This window comes from Notamacropus eugenii, chromosome X (assembly GCF_028372415.1).
Source record: "Notamacropus eugenii isolate mMacEug1 chromosome X, mMacEug1.pri_v2, whole genome shotgun sequence".
Lineage (NCBI taxonomy): Eukaryota > Metazoa > Chordata > Mammalia > Diprotodontia > Macropodidae > Notamacropus > Notamacropus eugenii.
Window position 1 is genome coordinate 78,977,918 of NC_092879.1, and position 22,477 is coordinate 79,000,394.

A 22,477-nucleotide genomic window follows, 5' to 3' on the forward strand; every position below is an offset into this window, starting at 1 on the left:
AATGGAGACAAAAAGAAGCTAACTGACTTGCCCAGGATGACCCAGCTAGTAAGTGGGATTTAAACCTGAGTATTCCTGACTCCAAGTCCAGCATTCCATCTACTACTCCATGGTGCCTTGGAGGTTGTGCATTTTCAAGGGTTAGTGAGGCCTAAGATATGGCCATCCTATTGGGCAGCTGAAGTCCAGTGGAGAAGAGGTCATAGAAATTGAGAGGCCAAGAAAGACTGAAGATGGGCTGATAGAAGGGCCAAGAGTATGGCTAGTTAAATCTCTGAGGGGGACAGCCAGGAAGGGAGTGGTTACCAAGACTTTGATCCTGATGCCAAAATCATAGCAAAAGGTGGGACAGCAACTAGGTGAATGACAGCAAGAAAGGTCAGGAGAGGGTGGAAGAGTCAGATGACACGGACTTCAGAAGAGGTTGGTGGGTGCTGGTAGCCAGTGGGGGGAATACTAGATGAGAAGCAGGGTGCTAGAAGGAAGCAAGGAGTACCTCTATGCATAGGAAAAAATACAGGGTGTCTCAAAATGTTCAGAGCAATAAAATTAAGCTTGAATGGTTTGGTATTGTATTGGGACTTTTGGTGTACTCGGTACATCTTCTGGGGTTCTTTATACCTTGAAAGGTTATCAGAATAGCTCTCTTTTCTCTGCTTGAAGTCACAGTGTTCCTAAACAAATATTCCAGGGTTATTTAAAATATCTGACCCCTGATTCAATGGTCCTGCTGGTCACAGGTTCGGGGACCCAGGGCAGGGTTCTTTCCATGATACCATCACTAGCTTTCAGGATAGTGGGTTTTTGATGCCATACTTGATCACATTTACAAAAAGCATCAAAACAAATATTTTCTTAGTTCTGGAATAAAGCCTGTGGCAAGAAGCAGAAATTCAAAATTTGGGCTAAATTCAGATGAAAATATATTCCTTCTTGTGGCCTAATGTTTAAGAAGAAACAGTTAAAAAAAGTCAATTTCTGTTTAAATGCTTAACAAAATGTATGAACCTTAAGTGCAAACGCTGAAAATCAAGTCAAATAACCACTGAAAACCAGGCCTTTGTCAAGGGTATTTATTAGAAGATGCAGCAAGAAGAGTACCTTGAGAGCTTCCGTCAGATAAACAGATGGATACTTCATCATTTCTGTCGTTATCCTCCACTACCTCAGGCCCAGCTTCCTCTCCTGATGCTAGTGCAGACAAAGGGCCCGACTCTGGCTGCTCCGAGAAGTCAGCAGGGCCGCCTCTGGGAGGTGGAACTTCAATCCCCATTAAACGATATTTTCTTCTTCGATTCCCAATCCAAGTCTTTATAAGGGAGATACAATGGAAACTTTTGAACACATAGAAACCTCATTAGTTCTGAGCATGAAGAGAAAGGAAAGGCTCTGAGTAAAACAGAATGGGCTTTTCATTTAAATGAGAAACAGAAAAAAGTAAAATACATTGAATAACGACCAGCTCTATTTGCCTTTAAATAACACTTGGCAGTTCACAAAGAGCTTTGCTCACAACCATCCTGGTGGTTGTTGTTGTTTTATTGTGAGTCAACGAAGTATAAGCAAAAATGACGATATGCTCACTTCAAAACAGCTTAGCTGCAAGATCATATTTATTTAAAACACCCACAATGCCAAGCAACATGGAGTTCATTACTTTTTTTTTCCCAGAGAAAATAATCCACCACATCTTTCAAAAGAAAAACAGATTGGTTGGGTTCCCAAAGGAACTGGGCATGTAGCTATAACTAAAGCTTATGTCCCATTTCCAATCTTGCTTTTCCTAGGTGAAAATCTGCCTTATTGACTTTCGTCCTCTTGCTATCAGCTCAGTGCTTCAAGTAGCTTCAAAGTCAGGTTTATTGGATTGATAACTAATTTGCATCTCAAGTTCCTCACATAATTTACACAAAGCTCATTTTTGTGGCCAGGATTTGTAGCCTCACTGGTCTAGTCAACATCATCCACAAAACTCAAGTTGAATTATTGTTTCTTTGTTTTTTTACCCCTTGTAAAGATATCTCTGAAATAGAACAGAAAACGAATCAATGCAATGCAATGATTTCCTGCTCCAATTTGAATACAGTTAAACAGCTGATATCATCTAGGCTTTCTAGAGGGCCATCACTGTAGAGGAAATGACCTCCAGCATTAGAATTGGATAGCCCTCCCAGCTTAAAGATTCTTGGATGTCCTCTAAGACCATCTACTGCAATTTTATAGATGCAGAAAGGCTTTCGAGAACAGAGGTGGCCAGCCCTAGGTCACATAGTTCATTCATAGCACAACTTGGTCCTGAGGCCTTGCCATCGTATCATACCATTCCCCATTATCAATACAATGCCTCTTCTATTTGGGCCATTTTGTACCAATGCAACATAAGAAGAAAACCCCAAAACTAAGACCAAGAAGACATATTCATTTTCATTTTTGCCATGTAGTTTCCCTTCAAATTCAGGAAATGTAGTCTCTTGAATGCATTCAGTATTCAATACTAAATATACGCTGTGAAACACATGGATTGTTTTTGTGAAGTCCCAAGTGAAAATCACCCCGTAGGAAAGAAAAATATTTATGTATATTAATTTTTCTGGCTTTGCTAACTTCTCCCATAGGAGAAATACTCGTTTAAACAGTAGAATTCCATTTAAATTCCCCATTACATTGTCTCTGTGAAAAAGTATTGTTACACTTCAGAAAACTTAGAAGCTAGAACTTCTTACCACAGCCTCATTAAATTGCCATGCGCTTCCTATATTTCCTAACTGAATATTGATGTTTATCAAGTGATAACAAAAAAGTTTCCTTTTCTTTTATGATATGACCCATGGATATGCAGGAAAAACCATGGCAGGGACAGAAGAGGGAAGATATGGTCTCTCCAAGAGATTCCTAAGGTTGCTCGGATCATACGGGATGGGAAGGAGCTAAGAGGTAGAAAGACAAAGGGTCCTGAGGCCCACCAACCCAAGAAGCTCCCCAACTCCATTTTTCTGGGGGTTGTGTACGCATCAGCGTAAACAAAAGGCAAAATATTTCTTGGAATGAATATTAGGCTTCGTGTCTAAGTTTTCTTCTGTGGAGACACATCTTTCAAAATATAATAGAAGGCACTGGGAAAATACGCTTCTCTAAAAAGATATAATCGAAGTTATGTTGTGCAGTATTACAGGATCACACAATCATTGAGCTGGAAAGGACCTCAGAGCCACCTAGTCCAACATCCCTCTCCAAGTCAGAATCCCTTCTACGTCTACACTGAAAAGATCACCTTTTTTTCTTTGCTGGAACATTTCCAGTGATAGAGGGCTCCCTACTTTGCAAGGCGGCCCATTCCATTGTTTCTATCAGAAATTAATTTCTTATAATGAGCCAAACCAAACTTCTCCATATCCCTCAATCCTAGCTTTTGCCTTCTGGAGCAAGAGAAAATAAGCCCACTCCCTTTTATACGTGAATCCTTCAAGCATTCGAAGATGGCAATTATGTCTTAACTCGTCTCTTTTCTAGGCCAGACACTCCCAGTTCCTTCAACTATTCTCGGACAAGATGGTTCCCAGATCCCTTGCCATCCCATATTATACACAAATCTTGCAGGTTGATTAACTTAGTGAGTTATATTGCAGGCCATCAAATCCACCCCTGCTCCCACTCCCCCAATCATCTGAAAATGCTGGGCAGGCTACTCAACCTTTGGTGCTCTTTCCCTGGAGAGAAACATACACTGAGAGCAGTAGAAAGGACTGTGGCCTGGGAATCAGGCTACTCAAGACTTAGTCCTGGTTCTGACCCCAACTAGCTGTGTGTCTTTGGGCAAATCACTGCATGTCCCTGGGCCTTGGTTTCCTCATCCGTAACAGATAAGGATTAGACCAGATGATCTCTCAGTATCTTTCTAGCTCCTAGTCACTAAGGCCAGATAACAGAGATTGCTTTATGCACTTTGAGCATAACTTTTCAGGAACATATCTAACTTAAAGCCAAAGTAAAGCTGTATTACAAGCAAAAAGCTACTCTTCCTTTTAAAGAGATTTCAAATAAATCCTGCTACTCTGAAAGTAAACACCATGCAGAAAGATGAAAAACAAATCTGTTTTCCAAGAAGTTTATTTCAATCCGGAAAAAATCACTTTGACAGTGTTTTGTCAACATTGAAACATATGCCCATCATTCAAGTGCTTGAGTGAATGAGGGGATATTTGGATATCGATCCACTCTGACCCTGACCCACACAGGAGAGCTCCTCCACTAAATTACACATGCCATGAGAGACCTTTGGGTCCCTGGCATCTCACTCAGCATCCTGCATACAGTAGGTGCTCAATATGGACCTGCTTAATGAGAGTCAGTCGAGCCGTACATTAAAGAGCCCATCAAAGAACCACATGAGAGTAACACACAAGGCCAGTAGAGAAAGGTTCTGACACTTCCCCCTTAGACCTTTTAGAGACAAAGGTCAAGAGGCAAAATAGCAAAAAAACCAAGCTCTGCCAATTCTTCCCTCCTTTCCACCAATCACGAGCCAAAGACCCCAAAGTGAGGTACAAGTGGTTCATTTCACTTACCCACAGCTGAAAAAAATCAGCTCAATCAAAGAGCATTTATTAAGTGCCTACTATGAGCGTGGCCTGTTGAGGAGCTCAAAGGGTATTTTGGGGGGAATGGAGTTCTTTAGAGTTACAGAGCAGGTCATCTTTGCCCCCTAGTTCTCTTAAGAGAACCCATTTCCTCTGGAAGTCCACTGGGCCCCACACTGTGGGGGAGGCTGCAGGCTCCCCTAGCTTCAGTGAAGCTTGCAGTAGTTGCTTTAGTTCCTCCTTCTGGGAGAGAAGGGGCTGGGTAATGTGGAGTAAACTCTTGCTTGGTCTCTGCATTCTGTCAACAAGTGCCTCAATAGAGGGCACACCTTCAGGGAAGTCATCTGAGAAGTCCAGAGCTACATGAGACCTCAGAGGCCCACCCAGTCTACCTGTGTACCTGGACAAACTGGTGGTCGTCCAGCCTCTGCCTGAAGATCTCTACCTCTCCACAGTGTCCATCATGCTGGGATCATTTTCATTTTTACAAAGTTTTTCCTTACCTCAATTTGTCTCTTTGTAACTGCTACTTATCATTCCTATCTCTGCCCTCTGAGACCAAAACCAACAGTCCTAATAGCTCTGCAGCTGACAACAGCTATCATGTACCCTGCCCCAAGGTTTTCTCTTACTTGTGCTAAACTTCCCCAGTTCCTTTAAGAGACTCCCCCTATGGCATGATGCTAAGGCCTTTTAGTGCCCTGGTTGCCACCTTCTGAACACTTTCCAATTCATCACTATCCTTTAGTGCCCAGAACTGAATGTAATACTCCAGATGTGTTGGACCAGGGCAGAGTATACTGAGACTATCACCTCCTTAGGCATGCTAGGTCCAAGAGCACATGAGCTTTCTAGGAGGCCATACGTCACTGGTGACTCATACTGAGCCTGCAGTCCACTGAAATATCAGAGATCTTTTTTCAGAACAACTACCATGTAGCCATGGCCACCTGGCACAGAGGGGGAAAATCAAGAGCCATAATTTGCTTTTTATTAAATGCTTTTCAATGGAACGATTGAAAAAGATATTTCTTACACAGTCAGCTCAAGGTCCACTCAGTTCTTACCTACTCCCCAACAAGGCCTACAATGCCCATTTCTGCCCACAATGATTTCTTCTTTCTTTGAATCCCTAAAGTCCTCATGGTCTGTAACTGTCAATGTGTTATGCACACACTCCCTTCTACTGCTGGTTCACCATTTCAAGAGGCTTTGCTCTAGCTCCTCAACTTGATTGTAAGCGTCTATATGCTCTGTCCTCTTCTGCATCATGCACACCTTAGTACCAGCTTGGTACCATCCTGAGCATGGAGCAGACACTGAATTAACTGGTTCCTACTGTTCCAAAGAGCAGATAATCCACTCGGCTCAGCTACAAGGAAATGTGCTGCGGCCTTGAGCCAGCTTTTTGCAGGGGGTGGGGGTAAACTAGGGAAGGGCTGCCCCCAGCAGGTGTGGTACAGGCAATGCCAAACTCACTTCTGCTGCCAGCCCAATAAAAGGGAAGAGGATGACCCTTCAAAGCAATCAAGGGCCAAGGCCTCTCTCCCTGGGGAGGAAAGCAGGAATACTTCCCTTTCTGGTTCCTTCCCTGCCCATGGCCAGCTGCCTCCCTGGTCCTGCTTTTTCCTGGTGTCGCAGCACAGAGTAGGAAGGGACTTCAGCGGGCCTTCAGTTCCACCTGGACCCAAATCGAAGGCCCCCTACAACATAGGTGACAAGTGGTCCACAACATCACTCACCTCCAACTGCTTCTCTCTAATCACATGGCCTTGAGTACTGCAATGGCCTCCAGATGACCTCCCTGCCTCAAACCCCTTCCAGCTCCAGCCCATTCTCCACAAAGCTGCCAAAGTGATTTTCCTAAAGCCCAGATCTGACCACCTCACTCTGTTTCTCCGCTCCCCCTACTCTGTATCGACTTCAGTGGCTCCCTATTACCTCTTGAATCCAAAAGCCTCCAGCAGAAGGTGGAATTTTAGTAGAGCCAGGGAAACCAGGATGGGAAGGAGAGGAAGCTGAGAAATTGAAGTTCCTCCTTGAAAGCTGGGATTATTCCATTCTTTCTATTTGTATCCTCAGCATCTAACACATAGTAGGTTATTAATTGCTTATTGATTGATTGATCATCCAGCCTTTCCTCAAAGTAGAGGACTCAGAAGAGTACTGGATTGTAAAGCAGAGGAGCCTAGCTTCAATCCTGCCTCTGGGAAGGGCCACATACTTCGGGAAAGTGACTTCATCTCTCTGGCCTCAGTTTCTTCCTCTGCTAAATGGGAAGTTAGCCCAGATACTCCCTTAGGCCCACTTGAGCTGAAGAGAAGAGTTCTAAGTTAGCTAAGTGACGGGCAGCTGGACAGCTGTGGCAGTGGGGAGCTGCCAATACTGCTTTCCAACACAGAACTACTTATCCTGTTCCCCCCTTGACACTAGCACCCACCAGCTGGTGCTTCCAGGAGAATGTGGCTTACTCTAGTGAGCTGTTGACATGACTCATGACTTTTCCCTTTTCTGCTGCACTCCTCTCAAGTGGCCCTTCCACAGTCCCTTGGATGCAGTGCCACCATGTTCTCCAAAGAGGAGCTGGTCTCAGATGGGTGCATGGGAGGACACCATGATGACTCCACCAGACTGGACAAAGGTCTGTTCTCCTAACACCACTCTCCCCCTCGAGCCCTCTCGGTTGGCATCTTTGTCCCCACTGTTTCCTGTGCCTAGAGGGTCTATGGAATTCCTTCCCTTGCTCGGTCACTTCCTACCTGAATTGTCCATAGGCAATTCACTTCTTCCTGGACTTCCGCATCTGCAAAATGGGGGAGTTAGACTGTCTATCTAAGGCCCCTTCCAGCTCTCATCTCTGATCCTGTGATCTACAGAAAAGCCTGCCTTTCTCCCTTGGACCTCACCTAGCACTTTGCTTTGATTCTCAAATGCATTTATGGAATCCTCCTACTAGGCTATAAAGGCTATGGGGACATGGATTCTGTCTTATCTCAATTTTGCTTTACCCCTGTGCCTAGCACGGTGCTTTGCACATGGTAGGTGATTGATGCCAGCTGGTCAACTAGACTTTATCTTACTGTCTGTTCTATTTGTTGTTGTATACACCGAGTGTCCCCAAAGTCTTAGTGCAGTTTTAAGCTTTAATAGTTTATTAAAAGTGGAAATAAAGCTTCTTTAAGCCTTACTAGCTTCCAACTGCACTAAGACTTTGGGGATGTCCATTTTCACATAGGAGATATTTCACCTTTCCTGCTCTGCCCAGGTCCAAGAACAAAACCAAAAGGGATCAGACAAATTGCCCAATTGCCCTGGTTGTTATAGCTCCAAATCCTGGCGCCCCTTTGCCCCCACTCAGCAACAGAGGTTGGCTTTATGGCTTCTGCTCCTGCTTCACTGAAATGGGTTTTTGGCAGCATTTTGAAAGCCAGAGGCCAACTGGATCATAAATCCTCCTGCTCAAGAGCTGTCCTGGCTTCCATCAACCCTCTTATTGTTAATTCCCATCTGGATTCCAAGGAAGAGAAACAAGTGAGCCTTCTGCAGGCAGCCCTGTTCTCCAGCCCTGCCAGTAACTCAGGGCATGAGGCAGGACAAGGTTGGGGAGTCAGAGGAAGCTTGGAGGATGAATGTCAAAGGATTCAGCTCTGCAACCTTCTGTCTTTGAGCCTCAGTTTCCTCATTTCCAAAGTGTCAGGGCTGGACTAGATGATCCCCAAGGTCCCTGTTAACTCAAAAACCAATACCCTGTGACCTTTTCCCTCATTGTCACTCCCTCTGACTCTGTTTTTCTCCTCAAGTGTTTATAAGAAAATGCTTTGGACTTTCCTCGGAAGAGTATTATATTTGGACCACTTTCTTCTTACCTACCACTTCCCCTAGGTCTTCTGGGATCATTGTCACCATTGAAATTTTATGTCAACTCCTTGCAAATGGAATGTCAAATGTGGCCTTGGTGGCTGATCAATATAATCTTCAGCTAGAGGCTTTTATCCCCATGCAGTACCTACCATGTGCCATCTATTTCAGGTCACCTCATGCAACTTTAAAAGGCATCCTTCCACACTCCCCTTCCACCTCCGTCAGACAAGGATCACAAGTCTTACCCGGACTATTTCACAGTCAACATTTAATTCTGCGGCAACTGCTTCAATTTTCTCTCTACAAACAGAGCCCAAGCTTGTCATGCCATTGTCCCAGTATTTCTTGAGAGTGGCTAAATCTCGGTCGCTGAACTGGGTGCGGTCCTGGAGCTGCAAAACAGAATGTTCTCATTAGAAGCCTGGAATGAAAGGATCATACCAAGTGACTGCGCAGGATGAGATGTGCTAGATTATTTGTGCCTGGCTGACCAGGTCAGAGCATCTCTTTGATGTTTAATGGGATCAGCTAGCCTTCCTGAGAACATGTGGTGATGGACTTTGAGCTTCACAGGATTCAGAACTGGAGAGGACCTTAGCTGGCCCTGCCTTCCAGTGTCCCTCATTTTACAATGCTGAAACTGAGGCCCACAGGGGTGAAGGGATTGGCCACACAGGTAGTAAGTAACCTGGCTCAAACGTAGGGCTTCTGATTTCCCAGCCCTGGCCCTTTTCAGAACACCCCACTGCCCTGAGAAATAACAATGGAAGTCATTTTTTGAGATGGGGATTTTCTGCAACATTTAACATGATGTGGCTGGGGTCACCTCAGTCAAACCTTTCGAAGCTTGGGGAAGGCTTTTAAACTAAGCTCATCTCAATCTGCCTTCCACAGGCTTCTTTTCAGGGCTCTCATTAAGGCCAACAGGAAAAGCGTGGAAAGAGAATGTAAAGGCAGCCCTGCCAGAAGAACTCGACTATGGCAGCAGAGGCCTGAATGATAAGCCCAGCTTAGAGTGCTGAAATGCTTTGCCATCTCATTCCTTGTAACAAAGATCCAAACACCTCATACTTAGAGCATGACTTCTGTGAAGGAGGGCTTTAGCAACTGTTTTCATTCAGCCAGTCTGTGAAGCCCCCTTGCAAACTGAGGAATGAGACAGAGGCAGTGGGATAAAGAGAAAGAAGGAAGGCCCTGGGTTCAAATACTGCCTCTTACCCTTCTGCATACTACCTGTATGAACATGGGTAAGCCACTTATCCTGCCTGGGCCTCAGTTTCCTCAAATGACAGGTCTGGACTAGTTAGATTCTGAGGTCCCTTTCAGCTCTACATCGATGATTTTGTGACCTGGGTTCAAATCCTAGCTTTGTTACTTATTACTTGTGGGACTTTAAGAAAATCGTTTCCCTTTCCAAGACTTCTATCGTCAAACTGCCCCCGCCCCCCCATCATTTCACAGAGAAGGAAGTAGGGAAAAGGAGTAAAATGATCTATCCAGTGTCACACCAGGAGTCCATGCCAAAGCTCGGACAAGGCAGAACCTAGCTCGCTAGGCCACCGATTCCTAACTATGCTTTTGCAACAGCCCAGGATGACTCCAGTTAGCAAGGAGGCAGAGCAGTCATACTGAAAACCTCTGAGAAAGGAGTATGGGTACTCCTTCAAGGGAAAAGATCCCCTGAAGTGGGAGCCATTGGGCTCCCCTCTAGCCTGCTGACCCCTCAAGGGGGATGAGTTCTTGGGCCTTGGCCAGGAGCTGAAAAACTCTTCTTCTGCACACACACAGAGGGTGGGAAAATGATCCTGACAGCTAGAACATCTCAATAGGCGAGGGCCAGGTAAATGAGGGAGTATGGAGTATGCTTTTGAAAGTCTTATGGGAAGTAACTCTTGTCACTTGGTGGAGGAAAGCACTCTATAAATTCCAGAGTTACTACTCAGGGAATGAACTTAGATCAAATAGTAATTAATCATTTATCTAGTGCTCTGAGGTTTGCAAAGTGCTTAAAAAATTCATTATCTCAATTGATTCTTCCAATAACCCTGTGAGGTCAGCACTACAGAGAATACCCTCATTTTACAGAGGAAGAAAGTGAGGTTTATAGAGGTTAAGTGACTTTTCCAGGGTCCCACAACCAGGAAGCATCGGAAGTAGGATTCAAACCCACTTCTTGCCTGATTCCAAGGCCAGCACTCTCTCACTGAACCACTCTGTCTCTCCAATTAAAGTGGATCTCTTTGTAAGAAATGTATTGCTACAGCTGTTCATACTAGTCAATATTATCTGCTAAATCTATTTTCTTCCTGTCCTTGAGAAAAAAAACCCTAATGATTAGTAACATTCATTATAAGTACTAGTACTAAATTACATCTTCCCAATAAGTGAATCAAAATGTCCTATCCAACTTTTTCTAATCAAGAGGAGAAACTCTTGAAGTGATTTATAACATAAAAATCTCATTAGGTACTTGGACCAGACTGATTGCAAAATAGATGGAGAGCTGAGATGTTTCAAAAGCAAAGAGAATGCAAAGAAGTTGTAGCAAGGTCCTGGGTAGATGCAGATAACCCAGCAAAATGCCCAGACTAAATACTCATATCATTTTCCATTGTCCCAAATGCCCCGATGCAAGCTAATGTGCATTCCTGCCAGTCTGAAAGGAATAATAAACAGAACGCTGAGCACACTCAGCCAATTAATTTGTAATTCATTTAGAGGGCATCCAAAGCCGCCTAGTCCCCTAAATTGAACTAAATAAAAACTGATTTGATTTGCTGGAAATGTGCTGGGGTCTCAACATTAGCAGCACTGAAAGCGACCTATTTTGACAATGCCTCTTAAGTAGAAGCTTATTGGGAAAGAGCAATTATTTTTAAGGCTCCTAAGAGCATATTTTAACTAAGAAAATAAATAAGGTAATAAAAATCAATTAGCATTAAAACTTCAAATGCCCCTTTGGAAAAGGAAAAGGGGCTGGGGTTTAAGGAAGAAGGGGGAATTTCTCGGAGAGTATTCAGAAAAAAATTAGAGTGACCTCTGTCTTTCACTAGTTGTACTGGATTTGAAAGTGCAGGCTTCATGTAGCATACATACACTGTCCAAGGTCTAATGATCCAGTCCAATGCAATAAATTCAACACTGATCAAGCACCTACTATGTGTGAGCACTAGCCTAGACTTCCCTGGCTAAAGTGAAGGAGATAAGACAAGTAATTATCTTCCTAATTTGTTGAAAAGAGTTATTTGAAGATCTTATCTGAGAAAAAGAAGGGACATTGGTCCAAATGACTAGATAACTCTATTGACATTATTTTGCCCATGCAGGCCTGGCCCAACTACAGAGCAAGGGAGACTGAGGCCATGAAACTTATTTGACCTTTATATTGGTCAAGGAGCCACGCCTCACAATTGAATTGCTTCCTCAGGTTTTTTTTTTTGTTTTTTTTTTTAAATAAAGGTAGACTTGACTGAGCTCTGATTTAGGGGTACAGAGCTCCTGTTCTAAGTAACAAGCATCTCCTTGTTTTTCATTTATTGTTTTCTAAGAGTTTCTCTTAAAATCATCATTTATTCACTATGGCAATTGGAGCACAGAAAATTAAAAGCTGCACATAAACCCAAAGGATGACGTCAGAGAGGGCTGGCCAAGGGAGAAGCCCTTCTGGGCACCAGTCAGAATCACCATTCAAAATTATGGGACTAACCTTTTAGAACATGAGTCCAAATCAACCCCATGAGGACATGGATATAGTGGAAAGATCACTGTACTTGGCTCTAGTTTCCCCTGGGTCTCAGTATCCTGACCTGGAAAATGGAAGGTAGACTAGATGACCAGCAAGGTCTTTCTAGCTCTTTATGGTCTCTGACAGCCCATAGCCTAATGGTTTATTCCATTAGGCTTAGGAACAGATGAAACCCTTTAGCAAATTGGGGGAAATTGGGAGATAATTCTAAGCTGCATCACTGGATTAAATTACACTGGAATTGAACTGTCTTATCTTTATTTATAAATAACCTTGACATGGGGAGCAGTGGTGGAGAGGTGTCAAGACAAGTTTCAGAAATCTGATCATCAAGAGAGGATGGAAGAGGTAGGAAGAAGGAAAAAAAATGACTGGTAATTGGATTCTGCTGGATGCCCTGTCACAAACAGCTGCAGGCAGCTTGTTTGAATTGGGCCATTGACAGAAAGCTGCTAATTGCCAATCAAAGGCAGCTGAACAAACTAGCATCATCACTGCAGAAAAGACAGGAGGCCCATTATAAATAAGGCCTACATGGAGACCCCTGAAGTTTCCTCCCTACCCCCACCTCTGCCCCCCCCCCCCCAATCTTGAAAGCTACCAACAAGAATGACAGAGAACTAAGGATTGCACTTCCAGGCAGCATGGAGGGCAAGAGGTGTTTTGCAATAACCTGCAGAGTGTGTGCCATGCTTGTATTTATCCCCATGAAAAGTAACAGCCATGTATGTACACAACACAGTTTGTACTCCTTCCCAGAGGAGGAGGCAAAAGGATTGAAAGACTAAGGCTCGCTACAATCCAGGCTACTGGGGAGAAGGAAGTCTTCCATGAGATAATGAAAAAAAAACTCTTTAAAGAGGAATCTATCAAAAATGGGTTGCTAGTGTTCATAGACTTATTTGCTTTCTTCATTTTGTCAGATTATCAAATATTTCCACTCTCAGACACAGGTAGATCCCCCTCTGCCTCCTCAGCTTTTTCTTCTTTGTTTTATCTTTATGTCTATACCATGTGTACACACAATCTGTAGACACTGTATACACATAAGCAATTTGGTGAAATGAGAGGTCTCAAAGGGTAAAGAGAGCTCTCAAGTTGCTCATCTCTGACAGTTATGCATGGGTAAAAATATAAAAATATTCCCATGGACAAAAACATTTACTTCATATGGCATTAATCATGAGAGAGAGAGAGAGAGAGAGAGAGAGAGAGAGAGAGAGAGAGAGAGAATGAGAATACAGTCCATAATACCCTTGATTAAAAGACTCAATAAATCAAAATAGTAATCCTGCTTGAATACAACAATCTATTTGCTAATATCCCCCAACACTCTCTGGGGTTCTTCTTCAAATAGAGAAATTCACCTTTTATCAGTCTCTTTGATTAAGCACAATCCCCAGATTTGTGAGTAAAACACATCCACTTTCCTTGACAGAAGAAAGATGAATCCTTCTTGGAGGGCATCCTCCCCTCACCCCCCACAGGCTTGGGATGCTGGGATGCAGCAGATCCTTTGACTTGAATGCAACAAGACTTCTATAAGGGGGGAAATAAACAAAATGGAGGTGGCTGATGAGTTAGCCTTGCCAAACAGTGGTGGAGATTGAAAAGCCAGGCTGAGCCAGAGTACTGCAGTTGAAGGTGTGGCCACAGCAGAGGACTAATGGCTATATTCTGTAACTGGCAGCCCAAGCTGTCTGCGTATTGGCTGTACTGCCCAATTCTGGGAATTCCTTTGTGAGATCCATTTTTCTTTTTCAGAAATGGAAAATGCCACCTGACACAAGTTCTATTTCATGCTCTTTAAGACAATTAAAAGCAAGTCTTTGGCTAGAGGGAAACAGATGTATCGTCATCTTTAGAAAAATCATTTCAAGGGCTTCTTTCCCCCCATAATAAACGATTGCAGTGCCTTGTACATAGTAGGTAGACAGACCGACAGATATATATATAACGTGCCAAATGAAGCATCAAAGTATCCTAACAGGGCTTTACCTAAGCTTAGATTCACAAGTGAATGGAGCAATAGATGTAAAAAATATTAGCAATATACACAAAATTCATTTTCCTCAAACTACTGGCCCTGAGTAATAGTATGACTAGTGTAACAATATAATGGAGTTAATTGGGTGTATGACCACTAAAATAAAGCCAGACAGATGCAAAATAAATGGACCTTATTAATATCAGAAACAATTCTTAGCTACATTATGACACACAGGAGATCTAGCCATCCCTGTAAACCTACAGGTCTCTCCATTTCCTATTAAATTTTAAAGCATCTGATGGTGGGCAATCCATCTAGCTGAGAGAGGCTGAAGAAGCAGGGTTCATTACATTATCTCCGACACTCACAGATAGATAAAGTTGGGCCGTCATTTTTTACAATGATTTTTATAAGCGAGCCATAACTTTCCCTTGTTTGCTTTCCTTCCAAAGTACTTTGTACTTATGAAACATAATGCACCTCCAATATCCTGGTCGGTACAAACCTCTCTCGCTGGGCTGGCTTATTAGAACTAATATAGTCCTCTGGTGATTCACCTAAAGGAACATCATAAATCTTCACAATGTAGCCATGCAGGCAAGGCTTCTAGAAGGCTCCCTTCCTCTCTCTTTCTTTTAATCAGCAATAAACTCCAGTGCTGAAACGGATATTGCCAAGCTAACATTTCAATGTTTTTGCTCGTCACTCAAGCCCTTTCGATTACTGCTACCTATCTGCTAGAGGATTGTCACAGAAAATGATGTTAGGCAGAAACAGGGAGTTGTGCGGAGAGAAATCCCTTTAACTGACAAGCAGAAGGGGGGGTGGTGGTGTTGGTGGGGAAATCCATACTATCATTTCTAGAAATAAAACTACTGTACACAGAACACCAGACTCATTAAGGAATTCTCTAAAGTAATCTCCTCATCTTCTTTGGACAGGAACATCAAAGTTTCTCTTCCAAACTTAGTGGGCAACAATCGAAAAACATATTCCAAGAATTGTTGCTCAGTGTTAAGGAAGCAGCCTCACGAGTAAAAGTGGTAAGTGCCCCCACCTCATCCCCTAGATTGATCACCCAATTCTTGATGTTCCCTAGAAGCCAGAGTGGGGGCAAATCAGATATACAGGGAGCCTGGAGTTGGCAGCAAGTTGCAGGCCATCATAGCCTCCATTATAGCCTGTAACTAGGGTCAGTTGATCTCAAAGGATAATTCCTTCTCTCCTCAAAGTGCCTAGTGGTCCACATGGAGTAACCTGAACTTTTAAACAGGATGGACACTATGGCATGCTGGGAATTTGCTTGCAACCTTTGTGGAAGTAGGGACAGATGGAGATTCCAGAACTGGGAGAGACCTTAGAAGTTGCCTAGTCTACCCCCCCACCTCAATCACATTCCATTGGTTCTCCTGAACCCTGGCAATATGAATTTGCATATTTGTGAAACAGGGACTATGGCATTGCTTTTAGCTATTTCCACCAGCATATCAAACAGCCCCCAGAATGGAACAAATGGAACCGAGAGATGCAGTTGATTTCCTGGCCAAGGTAAGGTAACAAGATTAGCAAAGCTTGATGGGTATCTCCCTCCCTGCTGGTTGGGCAGAAGCTCCTCACATGAAGGTTGGGGCTCTGATTCCCTAAATTGGAGAGGCAGCCAACGGGTGTAGGCGCTTTGGCACATGGGACCTGGTCAGCTGCATCCCCTCCCCACTACCCCTTGCCCCCTCCTAGCTGTAACAACCTATGAAGTGTAAGACAAGCAAAGAGCATTGAATATACAATAAATAGGATACGGGCAGTCTAATTTTTTTGAACACACACACATGTTTTTGTTGAAAGAGAGGAACCCTCTGAATGCATGCCATGCACCTCTAAACATCTCCAAAAGACAACTGCCACATGACTTGGGATGAGAAATGAGGGAAATTCAGTACTAACTAGACCTTGCACCACTTTATGTTAAGATATTTTTCTAAATCTTAATGTTATTGTGGGAAAAGCACAGATAGATTTTCCATGTTAGACAGCTTGTTTTTTTTTTGTCCAGTGTTATATCAGGTCACCAATATGCTCTGCTTAATATGTTATATAAAGAAATGCTTAATGAAAAGAACTTTCTGCATAACTTTAAATGCAGCAAGAAATCGATGGCCAGCCTTTTGCTGGAAAAGATGTTTTGTCAGCCAGCCAATTAACATTTATTGACTGTCCACTGGGTGCATGGTACGGGATTGTATGGCAGCATTGTTTACAGAGGTCTGCAGTAGAAAAAAAATTAAATCACTAAAAAAAACAACCCACCAGTCTGCTTTGGGTGTCTCGGAAATTTACTGAAAGACTGAGCATGTGCAGCCTAAGCTCCTTCCTCATCAAACTCGCTTCTCCTTGATTCTTTTTCCTTTAGTTAAAGTTTTGGTGCAGACCATTCCTTCAAGGCTGTCTCTTTAAAATTTCTTCATCTTCTTCTGCTAAAGTCTAACCAATATTTTCAATTGTTTTTGTAAGTTATTAAAATTGGAAAGGCTCAACAGTTTGAATCACTGCCTAGACTTGATGGGATGAGGGGGCAGAAGGGCCCCTACCTGGGAATGGGCAAATATACTCATGAAAATTAGAAATTTGATTTGCAGCAGCTGTGAGTCAAGACTAATTTAATTTAATAAAAACTCTATTTAACAGGAAATTACCCTGCCACCCCCACCCCACAACCTGCAGGTGAAAGGGAAAAAAATAGATATAATTATTCAGACTACTCTGTATTAACAATATTCATACTTTTGAAAGTGGCTATGTTAAGGTAACCTATGTCTCATTACCATTCCCCAACTTTGATTTGCTTTTTCTTTATTGAAAAGATGTCAACTTTAATAACTATGGCTCATCCACAAATATATTTTTTAATAACATTTCCAGAATGGATAGGAGAAACAAGATCACAGGGCTATGCCAAAGAGTTGAGCTTATTTCTTGCAAGCACATCCCAAGCGTCTTCTTCTCAGAAAGCACCATGGACAGCCTTGGGGAGGAATAGGAGGAAGGCCTCAGCACCCAAATGCCCCGGACTGGTACACCAAGGCAATGGCCAATATTAGATCTTCTAGGGCATTGGGAGGGGTGGTAGGGTTAGAAACACTTCTGAAAACACTGGCCTCTTTAGCTTGAGCTTGGAAAACTGAAAGGCATGGTGGAAAAATTATTGCCCCCATTTGATAAGTAGGGAAATGGAAGATCAGAGAGACTAAGTGACTTTCCCAAGATCTCATGGCTTTTCAGTGGCAGGGCCAGGACCTCACAGCTAACACTCATCTTCCAACTCCCAAGCTGGTGTTTTATCTGGAGCGCTGAACCTTACACTGGCATTATGCTGACCTCTGACCTGCTGTGGACAGTGGGCTTGAATTTCCCAGATTTCTAAGTATCTATAAGTTGAGCATTATAAGATTGCATAGAAGAAACACAACCAAATGACTCAGAGTGTTCTAGCCTTCATTGTTTGGGAAAATATGAGAATGGCTAAATATTTTGAAAAACAGATTTTGTGGCACCTGAAGACCCAAAGTAAAAGTTGCCTGAAATGAAAACTGGGCTGTCCCAAAGATTGTAACTCCTGAACTAATTTTGCCAAATATTTTTCTTGGTAGGGGGAGGGCTTGTGATTTCATGATTGGGGGCAGAGGAAATAAATAACCTCTTCTGGGTGAAGCTAGGCTATTTATGTGTGTCACAGCATTAGAGCATGACTGGGGGGTAGAGGAGGTCCAAGAGGTTAAGTGACCTGCCCACATATGAGAGAGGTGAGCCTATACCTCACCTGATTCTCAGTCTGGCTCTTGAGCCACTTTATCAGGCTCCATCTATCTCAGTTTTCAGAATAATTCCCTTAAAAGGAGAATTTGTCCAGCCACAAGACCCCCATCTGAAATGCTCAATTTTCTAGCTCCTAGTCACTCACTGGAGTAAACAAATCCAATGCCTGAGAACTTTTCCCTTTCCTTCAACTTCCAGAAGTAGCATTTTGAAAATTTAAGATCAGCTGCAGAATTCCATTGCAGGGACTACTCATATCTCCATAGTGATTGATCACAACATCATGGCACCTCAGAGTTGGAAAGGCTAGAGAGTCCAACCTCTAACTAAACAAGGATTCTCTCTACATCATACTTGACAAGTGGTCATAAAAGCTTCCTTTGAAAGACTTCTAGTGAGGGTGAACTCACTACCTCCTGAGGCAGCCCATCCCACTTTTGGCAAGCTCGAACTGCTCTGAAGTTTTCCTTGACATCAAGCCGAAATCTCAGTCTTTGTGTCTGCTACTCCTTAGTCCCAGTTCTGCCCTCTGAGGCCAAACAGAACAGATGAATCTCTTCTTTCACTTGACTTGAAGACAGCAATCAGGGCTCCCCTAAATCTTTTTTTCCCTCCAGGCTAAATATCCCCAGTTCCTTCCAACAATCCTCATGGCATTATCCCAAAGCCCTTTGCCATCCTGGTTGGCCTCCAGCTTCCGGTGCTCCCAATTTTCCAGATGTGATCTGCCCAGGGCCAAGCACAGCAGGACTGGAACCTCCCTTGCCCTGGGCACTGTGCCTCAATCAATTGCCACCTAAGACTGCATTCACTCTTTTGGCCACTATATTAGTTTGCAGGCTTCCAAGTTCTTCTTCAGATACATTGCTATCTAGCCACACCTCCCCACCATGTACTTGGGACACTGATTTTTTTTTCTTAATTGGGTAATTCAGCCCTATCAGATTCACACAATTGTACCATCACCTAACTTATATTTCATTTCCCCCACAAGAATAGCATGAGCAACTTAGGTAAAATGCTTTGCTAAAATATGGGTAAATTATGTCTATAGCATCATCCTGAAGAGGTGATCTACAGTCAGAAACCCACTCACGAAGTCCTGCCTCTTTCCTCCTCACGTTTTCAATAAGGATAGCCTCAAAGATGTGCATAGACTATTTTCAAAGACTTTCTAGACATCAGAAAGCAAGTATGAGAGTCAGTAGTTACAGATGACTTCTCAGTCACTGTCTTGGCTACTTTTACTATCTGTCCTTTTCTATTCTCTTACAGCCTTCCCTCTTGGCGATAAAACCTGAGAACTAGCTGCAAGGGGCTAGAGAGAGCAGGTATTCCAAACATCTCATTTTACAGACAAGGAGCCCAAGGCCCAGAGTAGCTAAGTGACAAGGCTATAGAGCCAATTAGTAGCAGAGCTAGGTCTAGAACCCACATCTCCCCAGTGCTTCCCACCCAAGATGCATTCTTTCTGACCTGCACATACTCTAAAACACACTCAACTCTGCCACACGACAACATTTAACAATAGATCAGGGCTTTGAACCAATGTCTACTCAGGCAGAACTGTATAATGTCAAAGGTCAAGTCCAACTAGTACCTGGGTAGAAAGCACTTCTCTGTCTCTAACAAGTGGTCACTATTTGAAGAAGTCCAGGGATCTGAAATTCATCTCCTGAGGCAGTTTGTTCTAATGTGGGGCAGCTCTAATTGTTAGCACATTCTCCCCTCCAATTCAGGTGAAATTCCTCTCCCTGCAGCTTCCACCCGTTGTGCCCTCGGGGGTCAAGGAGAACAAGTCTGATCTTGTTTCTACCTAACAGCCCTTCCAATATTTGATTTTCGAGGACAGCGATCTGGTGGTCTCCCTTTAAGTCTTATGGAGCAGGTCTTAACAGTTTCACTTCTTTCCAATGATCCTCCTGCTGCTGCTGGTTCTTGTCTTCCATGCACGCTCTAGCCTGTCTTGGCCCCTCCTCCCTAAAACATGATGCCTAGAACTGAACACAGCGCTCCAAACAATGGTGTAGTCAGAGCATAAAGGAGAGAAACCACCATACCTCCCTAGTATCTGGACACTAGGACTCTCTCTTAATGCTGCCCAAGATCATGGCAGCTTCTTTTTGGCTGCCATTGTCACCTCATTGACTTGTATTGAGCTTCTTGTCCACTAAATTCCAGGGCTTTTTCATATGTACTGTCATTTAGCTATCCTTCCTCCATCCTGGCTTGGATTTTAAAAATCAGTTATACAGTGTAAGACTTTACCTTCATCTCTATCAAATGTCATTGAATTAGATTCATTTTAGCTTGATCTCAATTCTATTATCTAACCTAGGTTGGCCATTCCTTCTAGTTTCAAGTCATTCACAAATTTGATAAGTCATCTATCTATGCCTTTGTCCAAGACACTGATAAAAATGTTGAAAAACATGGCACTAAGGACAGAGTCCAGGTCATGTGTTCCTTAACTCATCTTTCAACTACTGGTAGGTAAGTAGGAGAAAAGACACATAAACAACATCGAGAAGGCAGAGAAATATAAAAACAAAGTCTTTTAGAGACAGTTTGTACTCATTTCATATTCCTCAAAGCACTGAATGAAGTAAGTCTATTCATCTCACATCCTCTTTCACAAACATTTTAAAAATCAATCTCATCTAACCATATTTGCTCTTTTGTTGCTGATGTCACCACATAAAGAACAGTTAGTGTGTACTGGAGCCCTATCTCTATTGGGCCAATAATTCTTTTCTGGGCCCTTGAAGCTGCTTGTTCGGCTCTAGAGAATTGAAGGAAGGAAGGAAGTTATTCAAAAGTGCTTATGAGAAGGGCCAAATACCCACAGCTCCACATACTGTGGGTCATTCTGTGGGAAATAGTTTTGTTATAGAGAGCCTTTGTTCTACTGGTAGTTATCTGGATTGAATTTTCCTTGTACCTAGTCTAAGATAGTAACAGGGGTAAAGAAGATACAAAGTCAACTGTACAACTTTCCAATATTGCTTGCTGCAAAAATCATTCTAAAAAAAAGCGTTTGTAAAGCCTCGAGAATTATGAGATCATGAAACATCAGAGCTGCAATGGACCCTGGCATTCAACAAGGTCATCTCTCTCATTTTGCCAATGTTATGTGACTAGCTTGAAGTCACCCAGAAGGTGACAGAGCTGGGTCTAGAACCCATGTCCCCTGACCTGAAATCCCCTCTATGCTACCTCCTCTTGATTTTAGGTCAAAAACATCGTTTCTTGTCCAAGGCTACTGAACATAATGCATTGTAGCGTTCCAAAGCAACCTGACTCCCATGGCAAGTAAGACTCAACTGCATTGGGTCAACTGGATTTCTGAGATGGGAACGTATACACCTAGTCTCTCTCTGTTCCTTCCCCAAAGTCCCAAAGTTTCCATCAGAGAGAAAAAAAAGTATATCCAAGGTAAATAAGCAAAATTCTTGTAAGCCAGACCAGATAGGTTTTTTGAGTAATTATCTTCCCAATTTTTTAAAAAAGCACATCTTAAAAAGGATTCTGCCTTTTTTTCTCATCCACAAAAGCTAATGTGATCAGAAAGAAAGTACTTTACTAAAAGTAATAATCTTGAAGCAAAGTTCAAGTATCCTGACATTACATTTCTTTTTGTCAAGTAAAAATATCATCTCATGGGCAGCTCTTCACTATCCGTGCTGTTTAATCTTATGACTACATTGGCTAGAACTCAATGTACTCTGACCTTCGACAGATCTTTTATTTGCAATTGTAGATGGAGAACCATGTATTCTTCATATGAATAAAAAGAATCAAAAGAAGATTAATTGATTTTGTAAGTCACATATCTCAAACGTCCATTTTCTTCTGTTTCCAAGGCAGTCTGTTGAAATATTATTGAAAAAGATGAGCACTGAGAAACAATCATCAAACTACAATTCCTAATAAATTTCTTACCTCAAGTAGAGAAAAAACATGGGCATGCAGCCAAGTTCCATGTCCAAGCAGCACCTATAAATACGGGTTTCTTTGCCCATGCAACTAACTTTGAAACCAGTTTCAGACTATTCACATAGTACATAAGTATGCTCCATCAAAACAGGGTCAACCTGCTACACAGGGTGAGTTCAAGACTAACAAACAGCAAACTTGGTGGTGGTAAATGTTGGTCTCCTTATACCCACCAAAATGTCTCTGGTCATTGGTTTACCCTTGTCTGACTAAGCAAGAAGTAAGTTCATTTCAAGGTAACAACCACAGAAATGGACTCTCTTGTATTTTTCAGTTTGCAAAGCATTTTAAAAGTATAATCTCACTTGGACCTCACAACTCCTTTGCAAGTTGGGCACTACAACTAATACCACTCTGTGACAAATAAGGGAAATGAGGCTCAGAAGGGGGAACTGTGTTTCTGGGTGGTAGAGGTGAGATGCAAACCCCTATTTTCTTGACTCCAAGTCCAATGCTTTTATCTACCCCAGCAAACTGCCTCTAGTTTTGGCTTTGCTT

General features: G+C 42.8%; 1 protein-coding gene across 6 annotated transcripts in view; it reads right to left on the minus strand.

Moving 5' to 3' along the window:
- The window catches only part of HDX (highly divergent homeobox), a 102,092-nt gene that overhangs the window by 31,429 nt on the left and 48,186 nt on the right, over positions 1–22,477 (minus strand). For all 6 annotated transcript variants that reach the window (XR_011971234.1, XR_011971235.1, XM_072626897.1 and 3 more), the window contains 2 exons: positions 8,684–8,830; positions 1,102–1,309 (listed from right to left, as the gene is read on the minus strand). Coding sequence is in view for 4 of the 6 variants with exons in the window: in XM_072626897.1 (XP_072482998.1) it covers positions 1,102–1,309; positions 8,684–8,830 (355 nt within the window). In the remaining 2 variants the exon portion in view is untranslated. The remainder of the gene's footprint in view (positions 1–1,101; positions 1,310–8,683; positions 8,831–22,477) is intronic.